This window comes from Carassius auratus, linkage group LG28B (genome assembly GCF_003368295.1).
Source record: "Carassius auratus strain Wakin linkage group LG28B, ASM336829v1, whole genome shotgun sequence".
Classification (NCBI taxonomy): domain Eukaryota; kingdom Metazoa; phylum Chordata; class Actinopteri; order Cypriniformes; family Cyprinidae; genus Carassius; species Carassius auratus.
In genome coordinates, this window is record NC_039293.1 from 3,280,396 (window position 1) to 3,307,006 (window position 26,611).

Consider the following 26,611-nt stretch of genomic DNA (forward strand, 5'->3'; position numbering starts at 1 on the left):
GAATATGAACACGGTAGCAGTTTGGACACCTGGCTGAACTATTTAAGACAAAGCCACTGTCTTCAATACATGGAAAATGGAACTTGTATTTTTAAGTTTAGTCAAGTAAAAGCATTCTTTTTTTAGCACCTATCCTCATCATGTTGTTGTGGATTACAAAACAAACTGAAACCGAAACCATTTGTATAATCCCTCAGTGTAAACGCAAAAAAAAAATTGTTAGATTAATACAGTAGCTACGCATTTTACAGCAACTTTACCGCTTTTGTACTAACGAGAGACGATTAATACAAACATCACATTTTATATGGTCTTTAATTATTAACTATTATCGTCCAATTCTAAACTACTCAATTAGTTTCATTAAATTAGACATTAGCTTCTTTAAAATATTGTACTAGAGAGAGATCAAATAAAAGCGCAGTTTTCATTTTCGACGCATGCTTTGATTATTGCATAAATTCCAGGCCTGTTTAACTAATTTTCCATTATACAAAATGTCAGCAACCTGAAAATACACCTAACTTGACATTTATAACTCATGCACGATTATAACTAATATCTAATGTTAATTGTTTTATTAAATGATTCTTACTGTAAGTTTTACTAAAGATAAATAAGAGCATCTATAATCATACAAAGCAAAACATAATAAAAAAAAAAGTAAGAACCACTAATCTGTATAATTATATATTATACACAAGTGAGTGAAACTCTCAATTATTGAAAGAAAACCAGAAAATGCACCGACACTGACAAGAGACAAAATCTGTTTATGGTTAGTAACATATATGACAAAAATAATCCAGAAACCACAACAAAAACAAAAAAAAAAAGAAGAAAAAAATATTCAGGGGTCTGATACTTCAGTGTTTATAACAGCTGCATGTCACTTTTATTTAAATAAACTCTTCACTTCTTTTTCTCTGTAAAAGCTCAAAAAACAAAACACTGAAAGGAGTGTTAAAGTCTTAATTTAAAACAAAAACAACAGCACAGACACATAAAAACACACACGTCTTTCAGCTGTTTGTAAACTCTGGACAGGCGGATAAGTTTGGCAGAAACGCCGTCACACGTTCATGTCTTAAAAATGCTTGTAGAATCATTATTGCAATTCAGCCGATACAAAAGGCTACATGAGTCCGCTTAAAAAACACAAGAGAAACACCAATAGCAGAAACCCGCTAATGCCAACATTTGTGAAACACAACCAGCAGTGTATAGTGCACAATTAACAATGTACAGCTGCACACAAACACAGGCCAAAACAGTAAAGTGCACACATACACACGTTACAGACGTCCGTCCGATCACTTGAAAGTCTTTAAAGATAACTTGTATACGCCTTAGCAAAAAAACAACATACGAATCATATAAATGTAACAGCAAACCTGACGAACAGATCAAGAAGGGAACAGTGGAAGGTCTGAATGAGAGATCAGATGTGTTTAAGATACACCAATCCACAGGAACGCCGCGCTGGATAAGGAACGGAGCGACAGAAAAGCCGAAAACACCATCTGCGTGAACCTCCCAAAACACAGGGAAGCAATTTCACTCCTGAATCCCAAAGTAGCAATGTAGCCTTCCAAACTTTAAACATTTTCTCTCCAAATTCTCATTACTTTAATGCAGAAAAATTACGTTATTTAAAATATAAAGTGTTTATCTATCATGATACTAGATTATTAAAATTAAGAGCTAATTGTATTGCAGTTATACAGGAAATATTACTGTTACGGTAATGAGAAATTGAACACTTTCCACACTACAATAATGAGAATGTGTGAGAAAATGTGCGCAGTCATCAATCATGATTTTAATTCTGGAGTGAAATAAAACTTAGATGGGTGTTTTATTTGTTTTGTTTTTGGCGAGTTTAACGCATCTACCTGCTTCAAATGTTCTTGCGCTATTAATGAAATCAATAAATCTGCTGTCGAAGCATCAATCGGTGTCTGCGTGTGCCAACGTAACATCAAATTGAAGTCAGTCATTCAAGTTGAGCAGTGTGTGTGTGTGCGCGCATGTGTGTGTTTAAGAAGGCCTTAAGGAACAGTCCCTGCATTCAAATACATGATAGCTTAACTCTGGCAATGATGAGAATGTCTGTAAGCAAATCCCTACGACGCTCACACTGCACCTGTGTGTGTTTAATATCTGACTGGACAGATACAAAAGCCCGTCAACACGTCCATTGTTTGAGTAGAAATGTAGCTCTCTGCATGTGAGTGTCTTAAAGCTGCTTAGTGTCACCAGAAACAACTGCAAAAACAATGAAAACATACAGAGGCCATGCATTATGCTTTGTTTTTGGTAACTTATTTTTTACTAAAATAGACACATTTTCTCATGCCAATTCAATAATTTTTCATTATATTTGTTGTAATGCCTTTATATCGAAAATAATAAAACCTAGTACACACACACACACACACATTATCATACATATATATATATGAGAATGAAAATGAGATATGACATACAGTAATGAGTACTAGCTGAGAACATGATTAACTGTCCTTAAAAATAATGTCAACGCGATTTTTTTAATGGCCCCAAAATAAATGTGTATATATATATATATATATATATATATATATATATATATATATATATATATATATATATATATAAAATTTGGGGTTAAAACAAATTTAATGTTCACGAAAACTAGACTGAAAAACTGTAACAATGCATGGGCTTCCACATGTTTGGAAACAATCATTATTTTTGCAGGTTGACACTTTATACGCCACGTACCAGCGTCTCAAGAACTGACTGCTGTCAATCACAAACTGTCTGTCCCGCCTCCAAGCAGGTTGCCTGGCAACAACCCGGCTGTGGCATCCTCTAACTGAGGAGTGCCCCATAGGCTGCCACCGTGGTAACCGAGAGCCACGCCCCCCCAGACGCCTTTCCCCGCCCCCTCCCCTGCGTTGTTGCTCCATTGGCTGAGGAGGGCGAGTCCCGGGGCTTCCACTGCGGAGCCAGCCGTCACGTCCAGCCCCTGCCAGCCCACTGCCACGTCTCCATCCGCCCCGGTGCTCAAGGGCCGCTCGCCCTCTCGCGTGATGAGGTCAGAGCTGGGCGAGCCCTCGGGTGACCCCGCGACCCCTGCGGCCTGGGAATGTGTGAAGTAACGGGCGACGTCCTCCTCGCTCATGAACTCGGCCACGATGGTAGTGTTTCCCAGAACACACCTGAACAGCAGACACAACACAGACAGAGTCATACTTACAATTTTTTGAAAATATTTTATAAAGTTCATGCATTCATGTCTTTAGGTTATACATATCAAATCACATATATAATCAGTAAACAAGTGTTTGTGCCAGTGTGACTCACATATGCAGAGCGCTCTGGGCTTTGGCGGCTTCATGAGGGCTGCAGTAGCGGATCAGAGCACTGCCCTGTGTCAGGCCAAGGTGAAAGGTCAGCAGAGGGCCGTGCTGCAGACAGATCGTCCTCAGGGTCGAGCCGTCGATCTGCACACAAACCACAAGAAATCACAAACATCTGATGCTTTGCTTTACTAAATACACTGACAAATACCGTAAACCCCCTAAAACATGAGCATGATGGTGATACACACCATCATTGTAGTTATTTGATCAAAACCACAATTAAAAACTAAAAATAATAGAGAAATATTACTTTTTACAAGAGACTTCTTTTAAAAACATCAGGATCTTTGAACAGTAGTGTAAGTGTGTGTTTGTACACACCTGTGGCGTGAGGTTTCGCAGCAACAGCCATGATTTTCCTGCGGAAGCTCCTCCATCGCTCCACTCTGAAGATCACGAGACATGGAAAGGTTGATCTTCACAAACATCTGTTCCTCACATCTGAATGTGACTGTGTGTGTTTGCAGTACCTGTTTTGAAGGGTGACTCCACTGGGCTGGCTCCACCCCCCCAAGTCCTGGGCATCCAAGGCCCCTCCCCCGACCACGGCTGCTTCTGACTGGGGAGACCCGGAGGGGGGCGGGGCAGGTGAGAAGGGTTCCGATTGGTCCGCCATGATTTGCCATGTCCAATGGGCTCCGGCGGCCAACTGGACTTCAGCTCGGAGTATTTAGCTGGAAACATGCGAAAAGTTACCAACTGCCCTTGCAATTCAAATCACCTTAGTGCATTTTCACTGAAACCTTAATGAATATATTTAAGTCAGCGTTACCGGTGCTGTGTGCATTGAGGGGCGTTTCTGAGGCACTGTATGGCCAGGCACCAGGTGAAGGCATACAGGTGTTCAGAGAGTTTGACCCTGGTCACAGACAGACAGACTGTCAAACATGGTTACATTTTACAAGGATGCATAGCAAAACCAATTTCAAAGGCCTCTGGAGAGATTAAAAATTTTTTTTTTTTAAAATACTACATGGCTTCTATCCCCTAATTGGTGGTGAATGCTTTTTTTTTTTAATCAAGTAAAAACTCTTTTAGAGTAATTGTACAAATGTACACCTTCAGCTGGTGCTTCATGTTTCTTTTATGTTAAATCTTTACTGATTTTTCTCAAGTTAATATCTGGACTGGAATGAAGCATCTCGGCTTTGCTTGATCCTCCAATCATTAGTCTCAAAACTGATCATCCAGGATCTTTTGAGGAACGTTTGTTTTCTTCATCTTTCAATCATCATTGCATTGAATTGCATTATATGCCTGGGTCATTTAAATCTCATCTTACTAGCATATTACTGGAGATATAGAGTGATGACATATTTATATCGTTTCATGTACGTATATGCTGTACTGTTATAAAGATCTCACTTATTTATATTGCACGAGTTTCATCATATAAATATCATCACATATTGCATATGTTTGCTTCATTTGCATCTGAATAAAACAGAGCTGTTTTTCTCCCTCCATATTCTCACTATATCAGACTATATGAGCCATAAAAGCCTGATGTATTAAAAAAAACACTGTCTAAAGGTTCAATAAATAAAACAAATGTTATTCTTCTAACTATCATTTCAAGCTTTGCGAGGTAAAATTGTATATAAAATACTTTACTTGTATTATTTAAAAACACCTCATGCGGTCATCACGGGTCTTTCTGTCTGAAGACGAGATGAGGTCTCAGTACCTGTGTTGTCTTGCAGCAGATGATGTTCGGTGTGACTGAGCACGGAGGATCCCATCAGTCCTGCAGGGCTCATGTAGGGGTCCGGCTCGGGCTCAGGGCTCTGGATGCCCTTCCATGGGACGCCCGGCTGAAACTCTGAGCGAGACAACACAAAATACATGTGAAAGTTAAACACCTGCACACTGTGGGGCTGCTGATGTTGGGTGACTTTCATCAGATGCTGAGCTGGACTGAATGTGATGGGAGCGTTAAATCAGTGACTCTTATGGGCTGCTGCAGTCACGGTACTGAAGGAGAGAGAGAGCGCTGTGCTCAAACCATTCGGCCACAACTTCCCAGACTTTGTGTATACACACACACACACACACACACACACACACACACACACACAGAGAACCAAGAAATCAGTTTTTGATCAGTAGTGTGGCTATGCCTACGAATCAAGACAATTTCATTAATTTCAAATCACTAATTAACAAGGTTTCAATGTTACCTGGAGGCCAGGTGGGGTTGGCAGGAGATGCATCGACTTTCCCACCTGCGCTTCTGTGCCAGCTGCCGCCCAACACATCATACTGAGAGAAGGAGGAGCCAGCGGCCTGCCTGACCGGCCCTGAACACACAAACAGAGACTTTAACACCTACCACAGGAACCTATGAAATCACCTTTTATTTTTCCTGAATTCTGGGCTTTCTTCTCTAATAATTAAATAGTAGTTACATTTTACTAATAAAAAAAATGTCTAATCAATTGAATAGACAATTTAACATCACAGTAATTCACAATTCACACAACTCCAGTCCATCAATTAACATCTTGTGAAGCCAAAAGCTGTGTGCTTGTAAGAAACAAATCCATGACTAAGATTGTTTTACTAAGAATAACCTCACCTGTGAAAGCAGCAGGGGCTTTGCTGTGCAGCTCAGATCCTCCCATGACTGGTCTGTGTGCATTCATGCCCAGCGCATGGAGATGTGCGTCTGGGTGTTTGGGGACATGTCCTCCTCCCATGGGTGGTGGTGAGAGTCTAGGACCGCCAGCACTCTGCTGCTGCTGTAGGATTGCCATGATCCGCGCCAGCTACAAAGAAGAAGTTGTTTTACAGGACTAATCGCAAGTTTATTACTAAATCATTTAAATTATAATAAACCTTTAATTGCCTACATTGCCTAATAAGCACCTAAGCACATAAGGCTTGCCACGGCACACCGGCAGAAGAAATTGATATGAATGTGTCAAGGAAAACAGCAAGGCTGCATTATTATTTAAATAATTAATTGACAAACTAGTGCTTTCTTGGTTTCTTTGAGATGAACTTGGCGACTCAGACTCGTCATTTCTGCAGCAGTGGATGTGCGTGTGTGAATGTTTCATATAAATTACAGAATTTGAGAATATTTGTTTTCCATTTAAATTGATAAATTGTAAAGTAAACATTTCACTCTCTATAGATATATTTTAAATGTATGTGTAAGGCATGTGTACACAGAGTTATGGAGTTTCGTGCTCAAGTTCACAGAGAGCGAGACGGCAGAAAGCACATCACGTTTGCATTCATTATTTTACAAAAGCACAATGTTTTGTTGTTATTGTGAGTGCACACAAATAAACGTAGATTCTTTACAGTTTCGAAAGGTGTATTACTCTTATCTTTATGACCAAAAATGAGGGAATATTTTAAGAGACCGTGACTGCACCGGCGCATCTGTCCTGGCTGCAGCGAGACCTCTTCTGGTTCACTAATGGTTAGTTGAATATAAGGGGGAAGCCCTATTTATCTACTTAGAAATGTCTTTATCAAACTGATTGATAAGTTTTCTAGGGTTGAGTCAGTAGGGGTCACTGTGGTGTTCGTTGGTTGAGCGGTTCTGCTGTACCTGCTGCGGGTCGTGCTGTTGTCTTACAGGAGGAGGAAACTTCCTCTGATTCAGAAACTGCTGCTGTTGCTGTTGTTGTTGTTGTTGTTGTTGCAATATGAGCTGACAGGCCTGAGATAGAGAATGTATATAAAACATCAAAATAAAACTTTTTAAATGCCTTATGTTATATTTGCTAAGGGCCAGATTTACTAACAGCTGGCACCAGCGCAAACCTTCTTTTGGCTTTAAAATAATCAGTGCTGAAAAGACATGGACTATTATTCTTTAACCTGACCTTATCTAATACACAATTGTAGGAGTTTCCCTTTTAGACACAAAATTTATGGGAGAAGAGTATTAAAGGGTTAGTTTACCCCTAAATGAAAATTATTTAATTACTCACGCTCATGTCGTTCCAAACCCATTACACCTTTGTTCATCTTCGGAGCACAAATAAAGATATTTTTGATGAAATCGAAGAGCTCTCTTACCCTCCATGGACAGAAACTCAACTGAAATGTTCCCAGGTCCATAGTAAATACATCGGTAAAACAGTCCTTGTGACACCAGTGGCTCAATTTCAGTCTCAGTAAACTGCACTTAACATTTAGCAACAAGGAAATATCTGCAAGTATGTAACTTATTTATGTCAACCTGGCAACCATGTGCACACGCTCTCTCTCCACTGTGGATAAACGCACTTTTTTCTGAAAACACCAATTAACTTGCAGTTTGACGATCGCATCTACAATATTCTATTTTCAGAAAAGTTACATTTATCAAGTGTTTATTTACACGAGATCGAGAGATAGAGAGAGAGAGAGAGACTGTGTATGTATAAATTACCACCATCTGGCCGTGTTTCCCTATTAACTCTATTAACAGTGAAGCTGTGGCTTGAATTCCTTTAGAAACGATGATGTTTCCAGCTCCTTGTTGAGAAAGATAATGTAGCGCATGAGCGATTAAGCGAATTTATTTATAAAATCAAGGGCAGCACTAAAAAGTGTGTTGCTGAAAGTCTGTGCGTAAATGCAACATGGTTTGTTTGCGTGACTCAGCATGTGTACTTGATACAGTGAAAAAAGGTGCAATAGTTTGGAACTCTTCCAATTTTTGAAAAAAAAAAAAAGTATTTTTGTAGCATCACAAAACTGCAATCGAGCCACTGATGTGACATAGACTGTTTTACAGATGTATTTACTCCTATTCTGGACCTGGGAACATTTCAGTTGCATAGCTGTCTATGGAGGGTCAGATTTCATCAAAGATATCTTAATTTGGGTTCCGAAGATGAACAAAGGTATAACGGGTTTGGAATGACTTGAGGGTGAGTAAGTAATGACATAATTTTCATTTTGAGGTGAAATAACCCTTAAAAATTAATCTTGCAACACAATTTACTAACATTTGATAATCACTGGTATTTGCGCTATCATTTAATGCACAAAAAAAGCATGTCTTAAAGCAAACATTAATTTGCACTGCTCTTGGTAGACTGCACTGGTCATTATGGAAATTATCTGTCTGTGTCTGTGTTTTTTATGTGCACATTGTTAGTAAATCCCTTGCAGAATTTCCCCCTCCCATCGGTGGATTTATGGAATTGCGCTCTAATGCTACCTTGCCTTGTTTAGTAAATCAATGTGATACGTACTAGTTGAAACTGTTGCATGTGTGGATGAATGCCACTAAGCATGGCGAGGTTTTGGGGGGAAAGCTGTGGGGGGAACATGCCTCCACTAGGTGGTGCCATTGGCTTTAACATTGGCCCAGGAACCTGAAGAACGACAGAGGATCCATGATATGACTATGCACTAATAAACATCCATTTATCCCAGAGTTAAATCCAAGAACACAAACTGACCTGAGGAGGCAGGAACTGGTGAGGCACTTGTGCTCTTATCCCAGGAGAAGGGTTTAAGGGGTGCACACCAGCCTGGTGCATACCTCTCATTGGAGGTATCCCACCACCACCAAACATACCATGACCTCCAACCTTCAGAACAACAGCAAACAGGAGCAACAGTTACTTAACCAGAGTAAAGAGTACTTAACCAGCATAAAATGGAAGATGCAATGTGATTCCATAAGGTAAAGCTGCTTAATAAGCTGAGTGTCTCAGTACCTTGTCCAGGTAAGGTCCGGTCTCCCCACATGGCATCTCTTTGGAAGGCTGTGAGCGGAAAGCTCCCCCAGTCCTGCCGCCTCTCCGCATCTCAGCATCATTCATTCCTCTCCTGTCTTGCCTACTGTCGTGACCCATACTGGAGTCTTCATCCTGACACAAATATTCAGCATATTTCTACAGAGCTGCAGCAACACACAAGAGCAGACCAGCACAGTGGTAACAACTATCTTACCGTAACGTTCATGTTGGAAAACTGCCGATTCACAGGAGACACCCATGAGTCCCCACTGTTTCCTTTAAGAGGGCTCTAAGAGACAAACCAAAGGTTACTTAGGAGTTGATCGTTTCCCCAAGTCATAAAGTCTTGGCGAGGTCAAAAAAGCCCCCAATATACCTTAGTGTTGATTCTCCTGGTGCCCTGGCCTTGGCCCCAGCCCCCAGAGTTGTATGTGTTGCTTTGAGATCCCCGACTGCCCCAAACACCAGTGCCACTGTCCTCGTCCTCCCAGCTGGAGTGGCGCGATACATTGGAGCCTTCGTCACCCCACCCCTCTTGCATAGACTTTGAGCCTTAAGAGTAAATATAAAAGATCAGCTCAAGTGGCACACTCGAAGAGTTGGCAGCCATAATCGTGATTATTTTGTCAGTTAATTAATTGTAAAAAGTCTTACACAGCATTAGGCCTATATTTTACTTTACTTCATTGCATCAAACGTTGCCATTAAAGTTTCTGTTCAACATTGTAACCAATCACAAGCTGCATTCCCATTACAGACTTATGCAAAACTTTTGCGGTATTTCATCAATGTCGATAAAACAAAATAAAAAACTATTGCAAAATGACGGCTTTTCTATTAACCAATGTTATGTGACTAAAACGTAATTTTTTTTCTCTCGCGAGAAGTCAAGGTAGAGGATACTTGTAGGAGTATGTATAACGCAGCCACTGCATTAGCCATTACTGTTATCCAAAGGACACAGATGCGTGTATCTTTAGCAAAGCAGTATGGAAAGCCACTTCTGAGCCGCTTCTAAAACGTGCTGCAGTGCAGATGATATAAACACAAGCATTGACTAGAGTGGCCATGTCGGATCCATAATGCACCGCAGACATGTGCAGGGTAAATAATCCAAGCATTAAAAACAAGGAAAGCACCTTATACTTGAGAACGGTCATGTATACAGAAGTTATAGTATATTAAAGGGTTAGTTCCCCCAAAAATGTATATTCTCTGATGTATATGCTCTCTGATCCTCCCTTAGACAGCAAGGTTACTACTATAATAGTAAGCATTACATAATACGTTTTGTGTAAAGAAAACAAAAATAACGACTTTATTGCACATTTCATCTCTACTGCATCACTTGCAGACACACGCTCATGACAGTGCCATGACGCTGACTCAGATCCAGCAAGATGACATTGAATACAAGCGCTGTGCCTTGTTTACACTCGGTCCCAGTAGTGCCATACCTATCCCTTCTAGCCTTAACCATAAACAATGCATGGTGATAATGAACAAATTGTGTGTTTTCATGAAAGGTTTCACATCATTCTCCATATTTTTTCTCATTTGGTACAGCAGTCTTGGGACCCTTGAGAATGTACAATTAGGTAGGCTCTTACCAGATTTAGTAGAATGGGAATGCGAGTTTCTCCATTCTCCTCCTTTGCCTTGTTCACTGGACTCACCCCAACCATCAAACGATTTCCCCCAGGTAGATGCATCGCTGTCCACAGAAGGATCGGGGGGACCACTGCTCCGTGCCCATGTTGCAGGAGCTGCAATGTGAATGTGTTTTAATGAATGATGTTTCTGGTTTGAAACCGTTTAACTAATTTAATATGCACTGCTCCCTGCTTACCAGACTTTTTAGATAGAGCTCCAGCCTGTCTTCCAGATGACTGATTTTGGTCTTGTGAGCTGTTGGTCTTCTTATCCCACAGATTGACGTTCCTGCTGTTGTAGCATGACGGATCGCCCCATGCAGCTGTGCCATCGTCAATTTCCGTTATCCGTCTGATGGACTGTGGAGAGGGTTCCTCCCACCCACTTGGCTCTTCAACTGAAGGCACCTGAGGAATGGGCCCACAGGTCCAGCCAGACCCTTTACTTTGATCATTGGTGTCTCCTGGACGACCCTGTTCCTGCAAGTCCTTTGGATATCCCGGCATTTGATGCTGTGGTTTTTGATTTTGGGTTTTAAGAGCTGGTTGTTTGTTTGGTATCTGTGATGGAAGAAGCTTCTCGCCCCATCCCTGTTGTGTTTTGACACTGCTGCCTCCCCAGCCACCACTCCGCTGTCCCGACTCTTCCGGGCTGCCCCATGACCCTTCATCCTGATTCTTGCAGTCACGGCCTCTCTCTTCATTCCAGCCTCCACCCTCAGGTAATGGAGTCCACTCACTTCCACCACCTTGGTTCCACCCCGATTCCTCCTTCTTGCAAGTATCATCAACCTCCTGGTCTTCTCCCCAACCACTCCCTTTGCAACCAATCCCAATGCTCTTGTCTCCATGCCCGGGCCATCCTTGAGCTCCACCCACCTGGCCAACCTCCTGCTTCTGCATTTTGGAGCTGGATAGATCCCGAGAGTCCTGCCAGCCCTCCTTACTGTGGTCGGTGTGCACTTCTCCACCCCAGCCAACATTCCCACTGTCTGCCTCAAAATCCCAGGCGACACTCTGCTTGATCTGAGTCTTTCCCCATCCTGTGTTGCACAGCACTTTAGGATCCAGGTTAGTGTGATTGATGATGCTCTGTAAGGCTTCTTCTGGTTGGAGGGTCTGACTTCTGGAGGGGCTTTGGACCAGATTTGAGGCATGCATCCTATCCTCATTGCTTTCTCTGCCAGTCGATTTTTCCTCAGACCCATCCGAATCACCAACTGCTTTCTGATTGTCATCTCTCGATTCCATGCTGTTTGCAAACTTTGAAGAGTCCTGTAAACTGTCTGTGCTTACTTCAGAGATCCCTCTAACATACTCTTTTGATGCTCCAACTGCTAAGTCTGAGGTCCATCCTGTAGCTGCCTGGTTGTTTGAACCTACCGTGTCTCCGCCCCACACTCCCTTAGAGGTGCCAGTGCCTTCACTTGAACTTCCACCTACTGCATCAATTCTCTTCCCAACAGGGTCTTCTTCTGTATCCCATAATACAGAACTGGAGACTCCAACATCTCCACCACGATTTGGTCCAGCCTGAAGCTCCAACCAATCCCCTGTAATGCGCTCTTCGTTCTTGCAGAGTGTCTGGTACACTGCACTGGCAGGACTCAAGGGTGTATGAGTAGATTCCTCAGAAGTAGTGTGGTTTGCTCCGTTAGGGTCATCAGGGTTGGAATTTGGTTTTAGACATTGAGTGTCCTCCTGGTTTCCAGAAAGCATTGAAACCTTGTAATTGAACTGCTGATTGACTCCTTTAATGGATTCTTTATTCTCAGACTGAGAAGATGCACCTCCTTCCAAAGTGGCTTCTGCATATTCAAAGAGTTGAGAAGAACTGTCCATTCTTTGGACATCAGACTCATCCATCTTTGACCTGGCCGAATGTGGGGTCTGATCGCTAGTCCATGAGTCTTCGGGTGTAGGCCATTTCTCTACATCAGAACTGTCCTTGTCCATTCCCTGAGTGGAGGGTTGACGTCCTGAGCTCAACCCCCATGTGTAATTTGCATAAGTGGGAGCGGCAGAGGCGTCTGACGATAAGTGCAGAGATACAGAATCTACTGTTGGATCTGGAAGAGGAAAATTCATGCCATTAGAAAAGAATAAAAGCCACCCAATAAAACTGTGTCCAATATCTTTTTTAATTCACCCACCTGAGGCATCAGCTTGCTCCTGCAGGGGAATTTGGGGCACAGGGTCCCCTCCGCTTCCACCCCCCAGCAGCATGCAGGACAATGGTGGCTGGCCCCTTTTCAGTAGCACTTTTGGTTCCTGTTGGTTGTGGAAGCGCGGGGGCACCTCACGGGGCATGTAGCGCTGGGACACCACGGAGGGGGGCTGTCCGTTGGCCACAGCGGTCCACTTTGCATTGTTCCCTCCCTCAGGGGGGTCCGGCAAACCCCCGACAATAGGACAGGGAGAGGTTTTTTCGGTGGGACCCAGTCGAGATGAAGCACAGGTAAGGGGAAAAATGGATGCGGCAGACAGAGATGATCCCGATTCTGACAAGAGGACAGCGGTTGAAAAGAAATGCAGTCAATTATACATAGCAACGGACAGCATTTCTTAAAATTACTTCTACATACTGCCAGAAAACTTCACTCATGTTTTCAAACCTACGGATAATTTTTTTGTTTCAAACATTGAACTAACATATTAGAAAGTAAGAAAAGAGATTCAAACTAATGATGCACCAAACTATTGGCAACCAAAAATATTCAGGTAAAACATAATAGAAAAAAAATAAACAGTTTTATTTGAGTTTATTTGTGCCTGAAGTGTGAATCCTTATAAGGGAAAACAACTAACGATTCCTAACACTGTGGTACTCCACACTGGATTGCAAGCGTCATGGTGCACGGAAAGGTTAAGGAGGGGGAGATTCATTCAGAACGAATCTGATGCTTGGTTAGGAAGTTAGACGCGAACAGGACATATGCTAACATATCCTTGCTGCACTGAAAATGTCAGTATGTGGGAGTAAGAGAAGAGCAGACATATGGATAAATTTGACGACGCAAGAGAGAACTCAATTCGGTCCAGTTTTCTGAGCGCAGACACAGATGCATACAAACTGTGAATTGTCTGTTTTGACGAGTATTCATATTAAATATGAATACTCGTCAAAACAGACAATTCACAGTAAATTTTACTGAATGTAAACAGTAGGGAGAATATGCATCAGTGCATTTAGTTTTACAGGGACAGCAGCCTAATTTAGTTGCTATTGTCCGAGTCATTGATGTAAATCAAGCAACAAAAGAAAGACAGAAATACACACACTGCTCATGACTGAAAAACTTTAGTAGCCATTAAGATTACTCTAAATTTATAGAAATAAATATGTCTGCTTTAAAGAATTTAACAGAAAACGATGTGAATGGCACTCTGTAGCATGGAAGGATTTTCTGTCAGCTAAATCTGGGTCTGAAGTTTCTCGCTCTGCTCAGCGTGCAGCATCACGTGTCTAAACATTACAATTTATTTCACAATATTAGTTACTATACTATATATTTTTTTATAAAATCAGTGCAGGTTTGGAAAAACTTCAAAAACATTATAAAATCATACTGACCATGAAACCTTTGAATGATAGTGTACATGTGTGACTATTTCACAACTGAGTATACAGAAGTTAATTATAAAATACCAACCTTTAGTGCTGTCTTCAGTTCCCTGCAATAAAAAAAATAATATTAATTCCTCATTAGATGATTGTACATTCATATACAGCTAATGTATGTTTTTTTGAGTATGTACAGTGTTAAATCCAGTAAAAGCATAGGCCACCTCCTGATGACTGCGGTCTCCTGTGGTACAGTGACAGTCTTCCATGAACTGCGGCTCCCTTCCTGTTCCTATGACATGACACACATCACATTGCACATCTGTGGTCAATTATATGACACATATTCATGCCAATAAAGTCCAATAAATGGCTCTATTTACACCAGCCCAGTCAAGAAACAATAAATATTTGATTCTATAATGTTTCTGTGTTAATGATTACAAACTTTCTTACACAAACACTCTGCACAGCATTAAACTGTGCAATGTACTTCATAGACCAATGCACTACCTGAAATGAACTATGAATCACTGTTGATATGTGCCATAAAGTGGTTTTTATTAATCTGTCTGCTTAAACTCACCAAGCTAACGTGCTAATTATGGCGCATTTACGGACAAACATTAAAACGTACAGGAAAATATGCTTTAATAGCACTCCAAGTAAATAGTATAGAGTTACTTGTATCATTTCAACCCACGTTAGTTTATGTAAGGCTTCTATACATTCAATTATTCAGTGGATTTCGATGCTAAGCGGATCAAGAGATCAAAACTAAATTCAGTACCGACAGATACGCTCGCAACATAATAAAGAACACTTCCAAACATGAATCTAACATGTTATTCCACATGTATATATGCGTATGTTGCTGCTAGTGTGATATATGTTGAGTGAGTTTGCAAATGTTTGGGTTTGTTTTGCTCACCTCGGTCAATCCGGCCTGCAGCTGCGCACTGACGGCGCGCCGATCAACATCCGGGTATCAGCTCACATAAACACAAACACATAAACACACACATCTCCCACCGACCGCTAAACAAGAGTTATAATAAATACTGACTCTTTTAAAATTATTAACATGTTTATTAAAGATGTAAGAATGTCACAGACGGCTGTCATACATAAATATAATCATAAATATTTGATCATGTAATGAGGACTCTTCTGACGGACCAGCAGAGGGCGCTGTGATTTCCGCTCTAACGTCTACGTAGTATGCACTAAAGTATGTACTTCATTCGGAAAAAAACAAAATCTAACAAATGCTGTTCTTCTGAACTCTATATTCGTCAACGTATCTTGAAAAATGCATCACAGTTATTTAGACCAACAAATGTAACACTTTAAATATGTTTATCTGTTGGACTGGGTCTGAGTTTCCTCTTCAGAGGAAGTCTTCAGTGTCATCAGATGAGTCTTCTTCATATAAGAGAGCTGGATTTACACCCACAGCTCCAGACTGACCCTGTGGCACATTAGCATATTTATAGATATTTACAGATATTTCAGACTTTGAATCAAGACTAAGAATGGCCTCATCTTCCTCATCATGTAGCATCTCTACAAACATTTCAGACGTTAATCTAGAATGACTGGGATCAGACACATTAACACTCTGGATAAAGAATGTTATACTGATTATATATTGTCACTGTCAGACAGAAACCTTCTCCAAAACCAGTACTTTTCAGAAACACTGACAGATATAAATGGTGACCGATAGCACTGATTTATGACAAAAAATAATAATGAAATGATTATGAAATGTTAAGATATGAGGTTTCTGTCTGACAGCAATGATATATGCTTGTATATAACAAAGTGTTATTTTGACTTTTATTTTGTTGACCTAGCTTACATTAGTTAGCTAAAACAGAATATGTTAGCAACAAGCTAGTACTGGACAAGTTTCTCTGTCTCACTAGTAATAGTTTTCAAGGTCAAAGTTACCTTAGCCAAACATTCAAATATATGTCCTGTTATCTTCCACAGTATATCAAATATTTTTTTCTGTGCTAATATATTTAAAAATAAAAATAAATGCTTAAATTATACGAAAAGCAGCCATGTTGAGTTGTGGAAATGTGGGGCAGGTGAAAAGTTTTCTGCAGTGAAGATGTTCCTACTTGCAAAAAAAAGCAAGAAAAAAAAAGAAAAAGAAAACTAGGGTTTCCTTAAGGGTTATTTTTTGACCCAGGTGTGTAAAATTGAAGTAGGAATACAAACCTGGAATAATAAATTATACAATGCATTTCTGAATGAAATTAATACAGGTCGTTTTAGACCCATGTTTTGCATAAGAAAGGCAGTGACATCAAAACTTTTATTAAAAAAGTAAGAAAAAATATATAAATAAGAACTTGTGATGATGATCAAAAGTTAATTGAGGAATTCCTGTAATTCTGAATGACGGATTTAATTTCTTGCAAAGATAAATAAAAAAATTAATTCAGCTCGGTCAATTTAGACCCATGTTGTGCATCAAAGGGTTAAAATAGATGTTGTGAACACACCCTTAGATTGCACATAGCTGACATGTTTATATGCAATCATCAAAGAGTGAATGAGAAATGACTGTTTTTAATAGTTAAAATATAAAGTTGATTTTATAAAACATTGTAAATTTCCTAGTTATAGAGAGTTAAACACTACTCAAGGGAAATAAAACATGGTAAATATGTTGCATGCTTGCTTATAAGTTTGGTCCCTAATTAAGCACACCTGAACCAGTTAATCAAGCTCTTCAGACTAGAACCTTGAACTAGAACTGAGACGGACTGTGAGAAGCTGTAGAGCAGTGAACAGTGGTAGACTGTGGCAGAAGTTCAGCTGGGTTTCTGAAGGAGACACTCACTCGACACCTGGACTTGGCTGATTGCTCTTCATGGCTATCATGGAGATTTGTGTTCGGGAAGGTCTTCTTTTAGCCCTTTTCTTCTTTGCTGTTGATGGAAACCGCTTAAGACCGATTGCTGTTGATAGACCAAGATTGGAGCCGTTTGCTGTTGATGGACAGAGATCAGGGCCGTAAGTACAGTTAGCTTTTAACACAATTTTATTGATTTGTCTTATGCTCTTAGTCTTGGCTATGGCAAATAATTTCTGTGCATGTGTATCTACACAACATGCTCTGACCTGGCTTTTTTATGGCTTCTGAATTTATATTTCTGTATATTTCCACAGGTGGTTCTTGGTGACTTTTCCTGCAGTGATCGAGGCTGGCTCTAATGCCAAATTGTGTGCAATTCTTCTGAAACCCAATGAGTCGCTCACAATGACCGTTTCTCTGCTTGATGATCAAAACCGAACAACTCCTCTTGTGCAGCAGAGATATGCTTCTGCAGCAATTTACCGCTGCTTTTGTTTCCAGGTCTGAACCTGATCATGTTAAACGTGAAGCATTTGTCCAGTTTGATGTATATTTAACGTTTCCCCTCAGGCTCCTTGTGTAGATGTGGAGACCGTGTGGAAACTGAGTGTGGTAGTTAAAGGGAAGTGCTTCAAAATGACCGAAGAGAGGAAAGTTATGTTCAGACCTTCCCTGCCTTTGACCTTCATCCAAACAGACAAGCCCATCTACAATCCAGGACAATCTGGTGAGCTGCAGATGACCCTTGGAGGAATATCAGGATGTTGAAGTGCCTGGTGTAATTAGCGCATTCATTTACGTCTTATTTTTGCAGTGAATTTCCGAGTTGTGACAATGGATGCTAAATTTGTGCCTCTTGATCAAATGGTGAGGCGTAACCTCTTTGCTGCAGACAAATTGCAAAATAATGCATGTCATTTTTAGATGCCCAACCTTTGTCATAATTGTATGTTAATGTCTAATGATATTGTGTCTTACAGTACAGTCTGGTAGTTGTGGAGGTGAGAATTCGCTCCAGTGCAAGTATTTGATTAGATGGGTCTGCTTTATTTCTGGATGTTCTCTTGGTACACTTAGTTTCTCTTCTGACCTGTTAATTGTTTGACTAGGACAATCAGAAGAACCGAATCGGTCAGTGGACAAATGTTTCCTCAACGCAGTGGATATTGCAGCTTTCTCACGGTTTAAACCCCGAGGCTCAGGTCGGGATGTACACACTGAGGGCTTTTATTGGTGACCGGATGACCTCCCAGGTTTTCGAGGTGAAAAAGTATGGTAAGTTTTCATGTACTGTACATTCTGCAGTGGTACACCAGCAGATGTGAAGTCTTAATTTAAAGTGCTTTGTTTCTGGTTTAGTTTTGCCCAAGTTTGATGTCACCATAAATGCACCACAGATATACAGCGTTGGAGATCTGTGGCTGAAAATTGAGGTTTGCAGCAAGTGAGTGACACTATTTACTTGATGCCAGATTTCTTCTCTTGTTGGTCTGTTCTTGATATTTTTTCTTAAAGGGGATATAATGCAGAGTTTCACCAAATATAATGTTAATCTTGAGTACCTATTGAGTAGTATTGCATCCTTCGTATCTCCAAAGAGTCTTTAGTTATATCATAGTTTTCAAAGAAAGGTGCAACTTTACAATTCCCTCCGAAAACAGCTGAGCTCCTGAAGGGGTGCTGTGGGTGGAGCTAAAGAGTGACAAGCTCTTGTCCTGTACAGCGATGCTGAATAAAACAATGCTCGCGCTCTCTTCTGGGAGAAGTGCTTGTATAAGGAGTTCCACCCTTCTGTCCTGAAGAACCACAGAAATAATCTGTTCTACATCCAAATAATTGTTTTGAAATGGTCTCTGTAACCCCCTTTAAAATACTTCACAGATACACATATGGGCAGCCTGTTCCTGGTCAGGCGTTGGTGGAAGTGTGCCGTGAGCCATATCCATACGTTGAGGTTCCTGGGGTGACTCGTCTGTGCATCAATAAAACTGCTGAGGTATAACTACTGCCAAACAACCCAAATGTTATTCTCTCTGTCTTCTGCATGCGGCTGACTTGAATATGACTATATATATGTTCTGCTGCCAGATGAAGGACACTGGCTGTGCCTCCCTTTCCTTCAGTACGTCAGTGTTTTTCACCACTAGATTTGAAAATAATCTGCAAGATGTGTTTCTTATTACTGCCAACGTCACTGAGGAGGGAACAGGTGAGCTATTGGCTGATCTGAAGCAGTTGCACGTGTTTGAAGGATGTTGGCATTTATTTGGTGTCCTCATGTTTGTTGTATCATTTTTCCAGATGTGCTGCTGTCAAAATCTGCAACCGTGTCCATTACGTTTGAAGTTGGTAAGGTCACATTTTTGGAGCTCCCAGATTTCTTTGACCATGGATCACTGATTACTGGAAAGGCAAGTAAGAGTTCATCACTTGTTACAGATGCCTTCATATTGGTTTTTTCCTAACCTTTTTTTTTTTTTTTTCCATAAGGTTTCAGCATCTTATTTCAATGGGGAACCAATTGCAAGCAAGGCAGTCTATCTCTTGGATAATGGCCAATGGCCCAACAAACTGCTTTTGAATGTGACAACAAACCAGAATGGACTTGCCGATTTTTCCCTCAACACCGCTGATGTCCCTAAAGCTGATCTTAGTCTGGTGGTAAGTTTTATGTATTCATTTATTTTAAATGAAGACCTATCACAGGAACCAATTCCATTCATTGTTCCTCAGGCCAGTGCGACTACAGAGGCTGTTAATGGCTACAGATCGCCATACTTCTCTTCAGACAGAAGAATAGTAAAGCTTTTTCAATCTGCCAGCCCCTACAGCCCAACGTTTAGTGAACTGACAATAGTGAAGCTTGAGCAGCCGCTGAAATGCGGTGCCAACTATCCAGTAACCATCAAATATTCATTTGTTGGTGAGACTGGTGACTTCAGCACTGATATCATCTATATGGTGAGTGGACACTGGTTTTGTAGTGTTCCTTGCCTTTTGATTGCTATGCTTGTCTTTGTCCGACACATTATGCACTCTGCATTTCTTGTCAGGTCTTGTCCAAAGGAGTTATTCTCCTTCATGGATTTCATAGGGTTCAAGCCTGGGCTTCTAATGGCATCCTGAGTGGTGCGGTGTCATTCCAGCTGTCTGTCAGCGTAGATATGCCTCCAGCAGCGCAGATTCTGGTCTTCTGCATTCTACCCAGTGAAAACGTAGTTGCTGCTAGTGCATCCTTTGACACAGAAAAGTGTTTCCAAAACCAGGTATGATGTAGCGCCCCCCTTGACATGCATGCCTTGACTTGTCCTTCAGCTTGTGTTGGTTCTTGTTCCAGGTTTCTCTGCAGTTCTCTCCAGCTACAGCTGTTCCTGGTGAGGGAAGTGTTTTGACGGTCTCTGCTCAAGCAGGATCCCTGTGTGGCCTCAGTGCTGTTGATCAGAGTGTCCTGATCATGGAGCCAGGAAGACGTCTGAGTGCTGAAGCGGTATCAGATTTCCTACTAAACAATGTAGATTTGAATCCATTGCTGACATGTGGTATCAGTTGGTCTTGTTGATTTGGGTCTTTAAGTTTTATTCCTCTTATCCTGTGACCATTTGTCCATCTTTCAGTTCTCTTGATTAACATGCATAACTTAAAGGGTAGAATTCCGCAGATGTATGACTTTAAAACTACTTGATTTATTGACGACCCCCCCCCCCCCCAAACATTTTTTCTTCTCAGGTGTTCGGCTTACTTCCAGTGCAAGGGGTATCAGATTTTCCATTTGGTGTCGAGGACGAACAGGAATGCCTGAATGTTCGACCCCGTCGAGCTGTTCCTACAGACCAAGCATACGACGCTTTCAAGGTAGAAAATGGTCTGCACATCAGTCAATAATCCATTTTGAATGTGACTCGTAGTTTGATCTGTTGCTTTGACAGAGTGTGGGACTGAAGATCGCAACAAATCTGCCTGTCCGAGACCCTCAGTGCCTCAAATACAGAGACATGAATTACTATCGCAACTACTTCTATGGTATGCCCATTAGGTTCTTTAGCTAGCTAAAATTAGCCATATGATTTAGTAAAACTACAAGATAAGGAAGCATACCCCAAGATTATGCAAGGGTTTTAGATATACATTTATTTAAAGTTTAATATGACTCTGTAATATTTACGTGTGTGTGTATATGTTTGTGTATGCGCATACACGACTAATGCCTAAATGGACTTTTATAATCCAAGATTTGTGAATCAGTTCAAGAACCACTTAATGTACTTATGCCGATTTCACACTGCACAATTTTAAGTCACCGTTGTTTGAGTTACTGTCACTTGCATGAACGCACACTGATTCACCTCCTAATATTAGGTGTTCTTCAACATTAGAAAATGGATAAACCTCAATTGGGTGTCAGTCTTCGTATTAATGGCTTATCTCTCCATTTTATGCAAGGTGGTCGTCCTGTTGCCTTTCTAAAACCTGAAATGGCTTTTGCTGCAGTAGGAGTTAGTGGAGACCGGAGCAGTTCCCCTTTTGTCATTACCGTCAGGACTTACTTTCCAGAAACCTGGATCTGGCAACTTGCTCAAGTGGGGTTGGTGAAACAACAACTTGTGTTAAATCAGTAGTTGACACTTGATGCCATCTACCAAATAATTTAACTCCTGTCCCCTCTTATTTCTGTCTTCGGCTAACCTTCAGAGACACTGGATCCACACAAGTTCCTCTCACGGTTCCTGACACTATCACAACATGGGAGACCGAGGCATTTTGCTTGTCCTCCAAAGGTTTCGGTTTGGCTCCTCCTGTTAAACTGACGGTCTTCCAGCCCTTCTTCCTGGAGCTCTCCCTGCCTTATTCCATCATCCGTGGAGAGTCTTTTGAGCTGAAGGCCACTGTATTCAACTATCTGTCCAATTGCATCATGGTCTGTCATGTTTTTCATAGATGGATATAGATTGGTCCTGTGTTTTGGCTCCATGTTACTGGTTTTCATTGGCAGGTTAAAGTAACTCCAGCTACAAGCTCCGCCTTCACACTTACACCATTTAAAGAGCCATATTCATCCTGTCTCTGTGCTAATGGGAGAAAGACATTTAAGTGGGTTCTCTTAGCCTCTGTTCTTGGTCAGTTTTGGTCCATTTGTTTCTAAAATTTGAAGCATACGAGTATGTGAGGTGTTGCTCACTAGCTGTCGGTCACTGCAGGATCTGTCAATGTGACGGTCAGTGCTTTGGCTGAAGAATCCCAGACTCGATGTGGCACTGAGATTGTGACTGTGCCAGAGAGAGGACGCATTGATGTAGTCACTCGAAGTCTACTTGTTCTAGTAAGTGTTAACCAGTTCGATCCTTGAGCCCGTGCCTCTTTTCTGATGTGGTGTGTTTTTTTTTTTTTTTTTTTTTTTTTTAGCCTGAAGGAGTTGAGAGGACAAATGCCCAGAGCTGGTTACTGTGTCCAAAGGGTTTGTTTGCACTCAGTGATTCCCAAACATTTTCTCTCAAACACTAGCCTAGCGCTCAAAGCTAATCTATTCTGTTTGGATCTCAGAAAGTGTTCTTACTGAAGATGTGATTCTGACATTTCCGACAAATGTGATCCGGGGATCAGCCAGATGCTCCGTTTCAGTCCTTGGTAAAGAATTTCACGGAGTAGAAACTGATGTGATATTTTGCAGGACAACTCTTTCTGATGTGAGTTTCTTTACTTTCCCATAGGGGACATAATGGGCCGTGCACTGAAGAATCTGGATCGGTTATTACAGATGCCATTTGGCTGTGGAGAACAAAATATGATCGTTCTTGCTCCCAATATTTACATCCTGCAATATCTGGAAGTCACAGGTCAACTCACCACAGCCATCCGACAGACTGCCACCGGTTACCTTCAGAGCGGTATGGATGAGATGCATTTTGTGTATTGGGGAGACTAAATCCTAAGGACGTTCTGTCCTGCACTTACTATTGAATCTGTCAGACTCTAAGCTACCATGCATGCAACATTTGACCTGAACAGGATACCAAGGACAACTGAACTACAAGCACCCTGACGGTTCATACAGCACATTTGGTTATGATGAATCAAACACATGGTGAATATCACACTGTTCTTTGAGTATCCTCTGATTCGGAAATCAGTTTGTCATGAAACTTTCATGGCCAGGTTGACTGCCTTTGTCCTGAGGTCTTTTGGTCTAGCGAAACGCTTCGTATTCATCGATCCAAATGTCCTTCAGAGTGCAAAGGACTGGCTGATAAGCCAGCAAGGTTCAAATGGCTGTTTCACGCAACGGGGGACTTTGTACCACAATGACATGAAGGTATGCATGTTCTCAAATGGCATGTACCCCATAGAGCAGTGATCCTCAACTCGGTCTTGTGAGATCCACTTTCCAGAGGAGTTTCGCTCCAACCTTAATCAAACAAACCTTCCTGTGAAGGTTTTTTCTCTCTCTAATGACCCTGAAGACATTGATTAGCAAACTCCGGAGTGTGATTTAGGGTAGAGCTAAACTCTGCAGGAGAGTGGATCTCGCGAGACCGATTTGACGTTCACTGCCATAGAGTCTGTCAGAGTGGTTTTAATCCATGTGCTGTTGTGCTTTAGGGTGGAGTTGATGATAATGTGACCATGACCGCCTACATCACTGCATCGCTGCTTGAACTCGGTGTCCCTGTCACGGTAGAAACATCTTCAGTAGTTGTATGAGCTCCTTGTAAATGATCCTCCTGGTCTGACAGGTGTTTCTTATTTTTTTTTTTTTTTTTTTCTCTCTCCAGGATCTTGTCATCACCAATGCTCTGTCATGCTTGAGGCCTGTTGTTGGCGACCTGGCAAACACTTATGCCACCGCTCTCCTCACTTACACCTTCAGTTTGGCAGGAGAGACCAGCACTCGAGCACAGCTTTTAAACACCCTGAACAACCTTGCCATTTCTGAAGGTAATATTCACCAGACTGTTGATGTTCGAGGCTCTTTGGCATCAACTTTCTCTCCTTTGTCTTTTCCTAAGGCAACAAGCTCCACTGGTCTCAGACTTCTTCTGGTGATACTCTGGCGGTGGAGATCAGCTCATATGTGCTGCTAGCGGTTCTTGCTGTACAGCCTCTCACGACGGCTAATCTGGGATATGCTAACCGCATTGTCAACTGGCTTGTGGCCCAGCAGAATCCCTATGGAGGCTTTACCTCCACCCAGGTGACTGACCAGCTAACATGACCACAATCATTTATGTCTGAGTGGAGGTTTTATTCTGGTGCTTGTTACTGTATGTAGGACACAGTGGTGGCTCTTCAGGCTCTGTCCATGTATGCCACTCAAGTGTTCAGCTTGGATGGCTCCAGCACAGTTACTGTACAGTCCTCCGTGGTAGGAGGAGATGTTCATAACTTTGACGTGACTCTGGACAACAGGCTGCTGTATCAGGAAAAACAACTGGAGAGCGTTCCAGGCATATATAGGATTGAAGCAACAGGATCCACTTGTGTGTCTGTGCAGGTCTGTATCTGTACTCTCTCTGTTTCTGTGGTGCATGGCCTAATTCTGTGTTCTTTGCTCTGCATACTATAGGTTGCATGTTTCTATAACATCCCAACACCCAATAAAGTAGCCAGGACATTGAGTGTCGAAGCGAAGGTGACTGGAGACTGCCAACCACTTGGAGCCAATCTTATGTTGAACTTCATGGTGAAGTAAGAATAACTTTGACTTTGTCTTGAAACCAGCTCTTGTTTGACTCCTCCTAAGGGAAGCTGTTTTCTTGATGACTTAACCTCTTTATCTCCACACCCTACAGATACGATGGCCCAAAGTCAAGCACTAACATGGTTATAGTAGACGTTAAGCTCCTGTCGGGTTTCACGGCAGATACGTCACCGGTTCGGTGTTTTTAAGATTTGCAAATTCATGATGTTTGAGGCTTCTTTATGTAATAGTGTAGTGAACTATGATCTTTTCGTCTCAGCTTGGATCTCCACCTAATTCCTTTGCCCCGCTTGTGGAGCGCGTTGATGCTAGAGATGATCATGTCCTGGTGTATCTGAAAGAGGTGAGACTGTGTACACTGGACATATTCACAAACTGACGTCTCATGTGCTGTGTGTTGCTGTTCATCCTCTGTTTTGCAGGTTTCCAAATGCTTCCCCATGAGTTACAATCTGCAGCTGAAACAGGTTCTTGCAGTGGAAAATCTCAAGCCAGGGGTTATCAGCGTTTATGACTACTATCAGCCAAGTATGTATTCATCATCCTGGGGTGTGTTTCCAGAAAGCAAATATGGTCATAATTATCAATCGTGCAGTTGAGCTTGGGATCATAGTTGGCTAATGATGCTTTTGGGAAACACACCACTGGTCATGCCTTGCTTCGGCTGAATTTCTTAAACATGATCCAACTCATTATGGTTTTATTTTTTTTTTATTTTTTTAGGTGATGCATTTGAGACCACCTACAGAAGTCCCTGTCCATGATTTGATTCGGTACCAGTTAGAGAATGACTCCAGCATTACTCAAATAAAGCTGATTTTATACCATGTAATTTGTTTTGGTGACTTTTTGATGTATCCACTACAGCTTTGTTTTGGAAGAGGACCTATACATTTCTTCCTAAAAGGCTTACTTGACATTAAAACTCATAAGAGTTTGCTTTAAAGTATTTAAAATGCTATTTTGGCCTCAGCTATTAGCACCGTTTAAAGCACTGGCCTGACAGTGGTAAAGCAGCTACTGTAATCATGGTGAAGAAACGCAAAGGAGGTGCAGAGAAGCTGAGTGAGAGGAAAAACAGCATTAATGTTTCAACTCTTACTGATTCTAGCTTACACATTACATGGCATTAGTGGTTTTAAAGAGGAGGAGTTGGTATAGATTCAGGGCAGAAGGACAGGTGGTATTTGTGATCTGGTGGGCCGGTCTGGGCCAACATGCCAAGGCCAATTTTTGGTCCCAGTTGATCCCTGCAAAGAGGCACAAAATCACTTAATGGAATTTAAATATTACTACTGTTAAATAATTTTCAAACAATGATTTTAAATCTTTTATTCGATCAAGACGTTTCCACTGCATGAAAATGAATGTTTCTGATAACGCTGCTAATAGTGCAGATGATTGCTAGAAGATTACATGAAGCACTGGATGATGGATCAGAAAGAGCTTGAGTGGGGTTTCTGAGAGAGAAGCTGATTCACATCTAGTTTCACGCCTGAGGGAGACTTGTGTTTGTTTGGGCTCCTTTTAGCTTTTTCATCTTTGCTCTACAGAGATCAGGGCTGGAAGGCTTTCAAGGAATGGAATTGCAAACTAAATTGAGAATAAATTGAGTGCTGACGACTGCTGGTCAAAACTTTAAAGTACAACAAAACTCAGCCCAAACACACAGGAAAATGCTTTTACAACCATTTGCAAATGTTTTATTAAAAGTATATTG

General features: G+C 41.4%; 2 protein-coding genes across 3 annotated transcripts; one reads left to right on the top strand and one right to left on the bottom strand.

Moving 5' to 3' along the window:
• Positions 1-865: 865 nt before the first annotated feature.
• On the bottom strand, positions 866-15,368 carry LOC113067751 (trinucleotide repeat-containing gene 6B protein-like). 2 transcript variants are annotated; one of them, XM_026240202.1, is made up of 20 exons: positions 15,255-15,368; positions 14,548-14,615; positions 14,412-14,433; positions 12,912-13,259; positions 10,956-12,827; positions 10,717-10,872; positions 9,483-9,658; positions 9,321-9,395; positions 9,086-9,238; positions 8,825-8,956; positions 8,615-8,737; positions 6,976-7,086; positions 5,989-6,178; positions 5,591-5,710; positions 5,098-5,232; positions 4,183-4,269; positions 3,881-4,084; positions 3,732-3,796; positions 3,352-3,491; positions 866-3,206 (listed from the first exon to the last, which is right to left on the bottom strand). In XM_026240202.1, exons 2-20 carry the CDS (start codon positions 14,590-14,592, stop codon positions 2,795-2,797), a joined length of 4,566 nt encoding a protein of 1,521 aa, XP_026095987.1. In that variant the 5' UTR covers positions 14,593-14,615; positions 15,255-15,368; the 3' UTR covers positions 866-2,794. The 2 variants fall into 2 exon arrangements, with proteins under 2 accessions (XP_026095987.1, XP_026095988.1); XM_026240203.1 differs by lacking the exon at positions 4,183-4,269.
• A 1,705-nt stretch (positions 15,369-17,073) lies between these two features.
• On the top strand, positions 17,074-25,709 carry LOC113067752 (alpha-2-macroglobulin-like). Its single transcript, XM_026240204.1, has 34 exons — positions 17,074-17,356; positions 17,513-17,699; positions 17,769-17,925; positions 18,013-18,065; positions 18,179-18,199; positions 18,308-18,473; positions 18,558-18,642; positions 19,080-19,194; positions 19,287-19,407; positions 19,500-19,609; positions 19,689-19,859; positions 19,932-20,159; positions 20,252-20,464; positions 20,536-20,685; positions 20,925-21,050; positions 21,125-21,218; positions 21,639-21,780; positions 21,888-22,113; positions 22,189-22,312; positions 22,394-22,515; positions 22,599-22,650; positions 22,737-22,820; positions 22,904-23,080; positions 23,202-23,277; positions 23,349-23,505; positions 23,793-23,867; positions 23,966-24,128; positions 24,200-24,384; positions 24,463-24,684; positions 24,757-24,878; positions 24,983-25,064; positions 25,151-25,234; positions 25,314-25,419; positions 25,615-25,709. The coding sequence occupies exons 1-34, from the start codon at positions 17,214-17,216 to the stop codon at positions 25,653-25,655; spliced, it is 4,380 nt and encodes a 1,459-aa protein (XP_026095989.1). The 5' UTR covers positions 17,074-17,213; the 3' UTR covers positions 25,656-25,709.
• Positions 25,710-26,611: the final 902 nt, after the last annotated feature.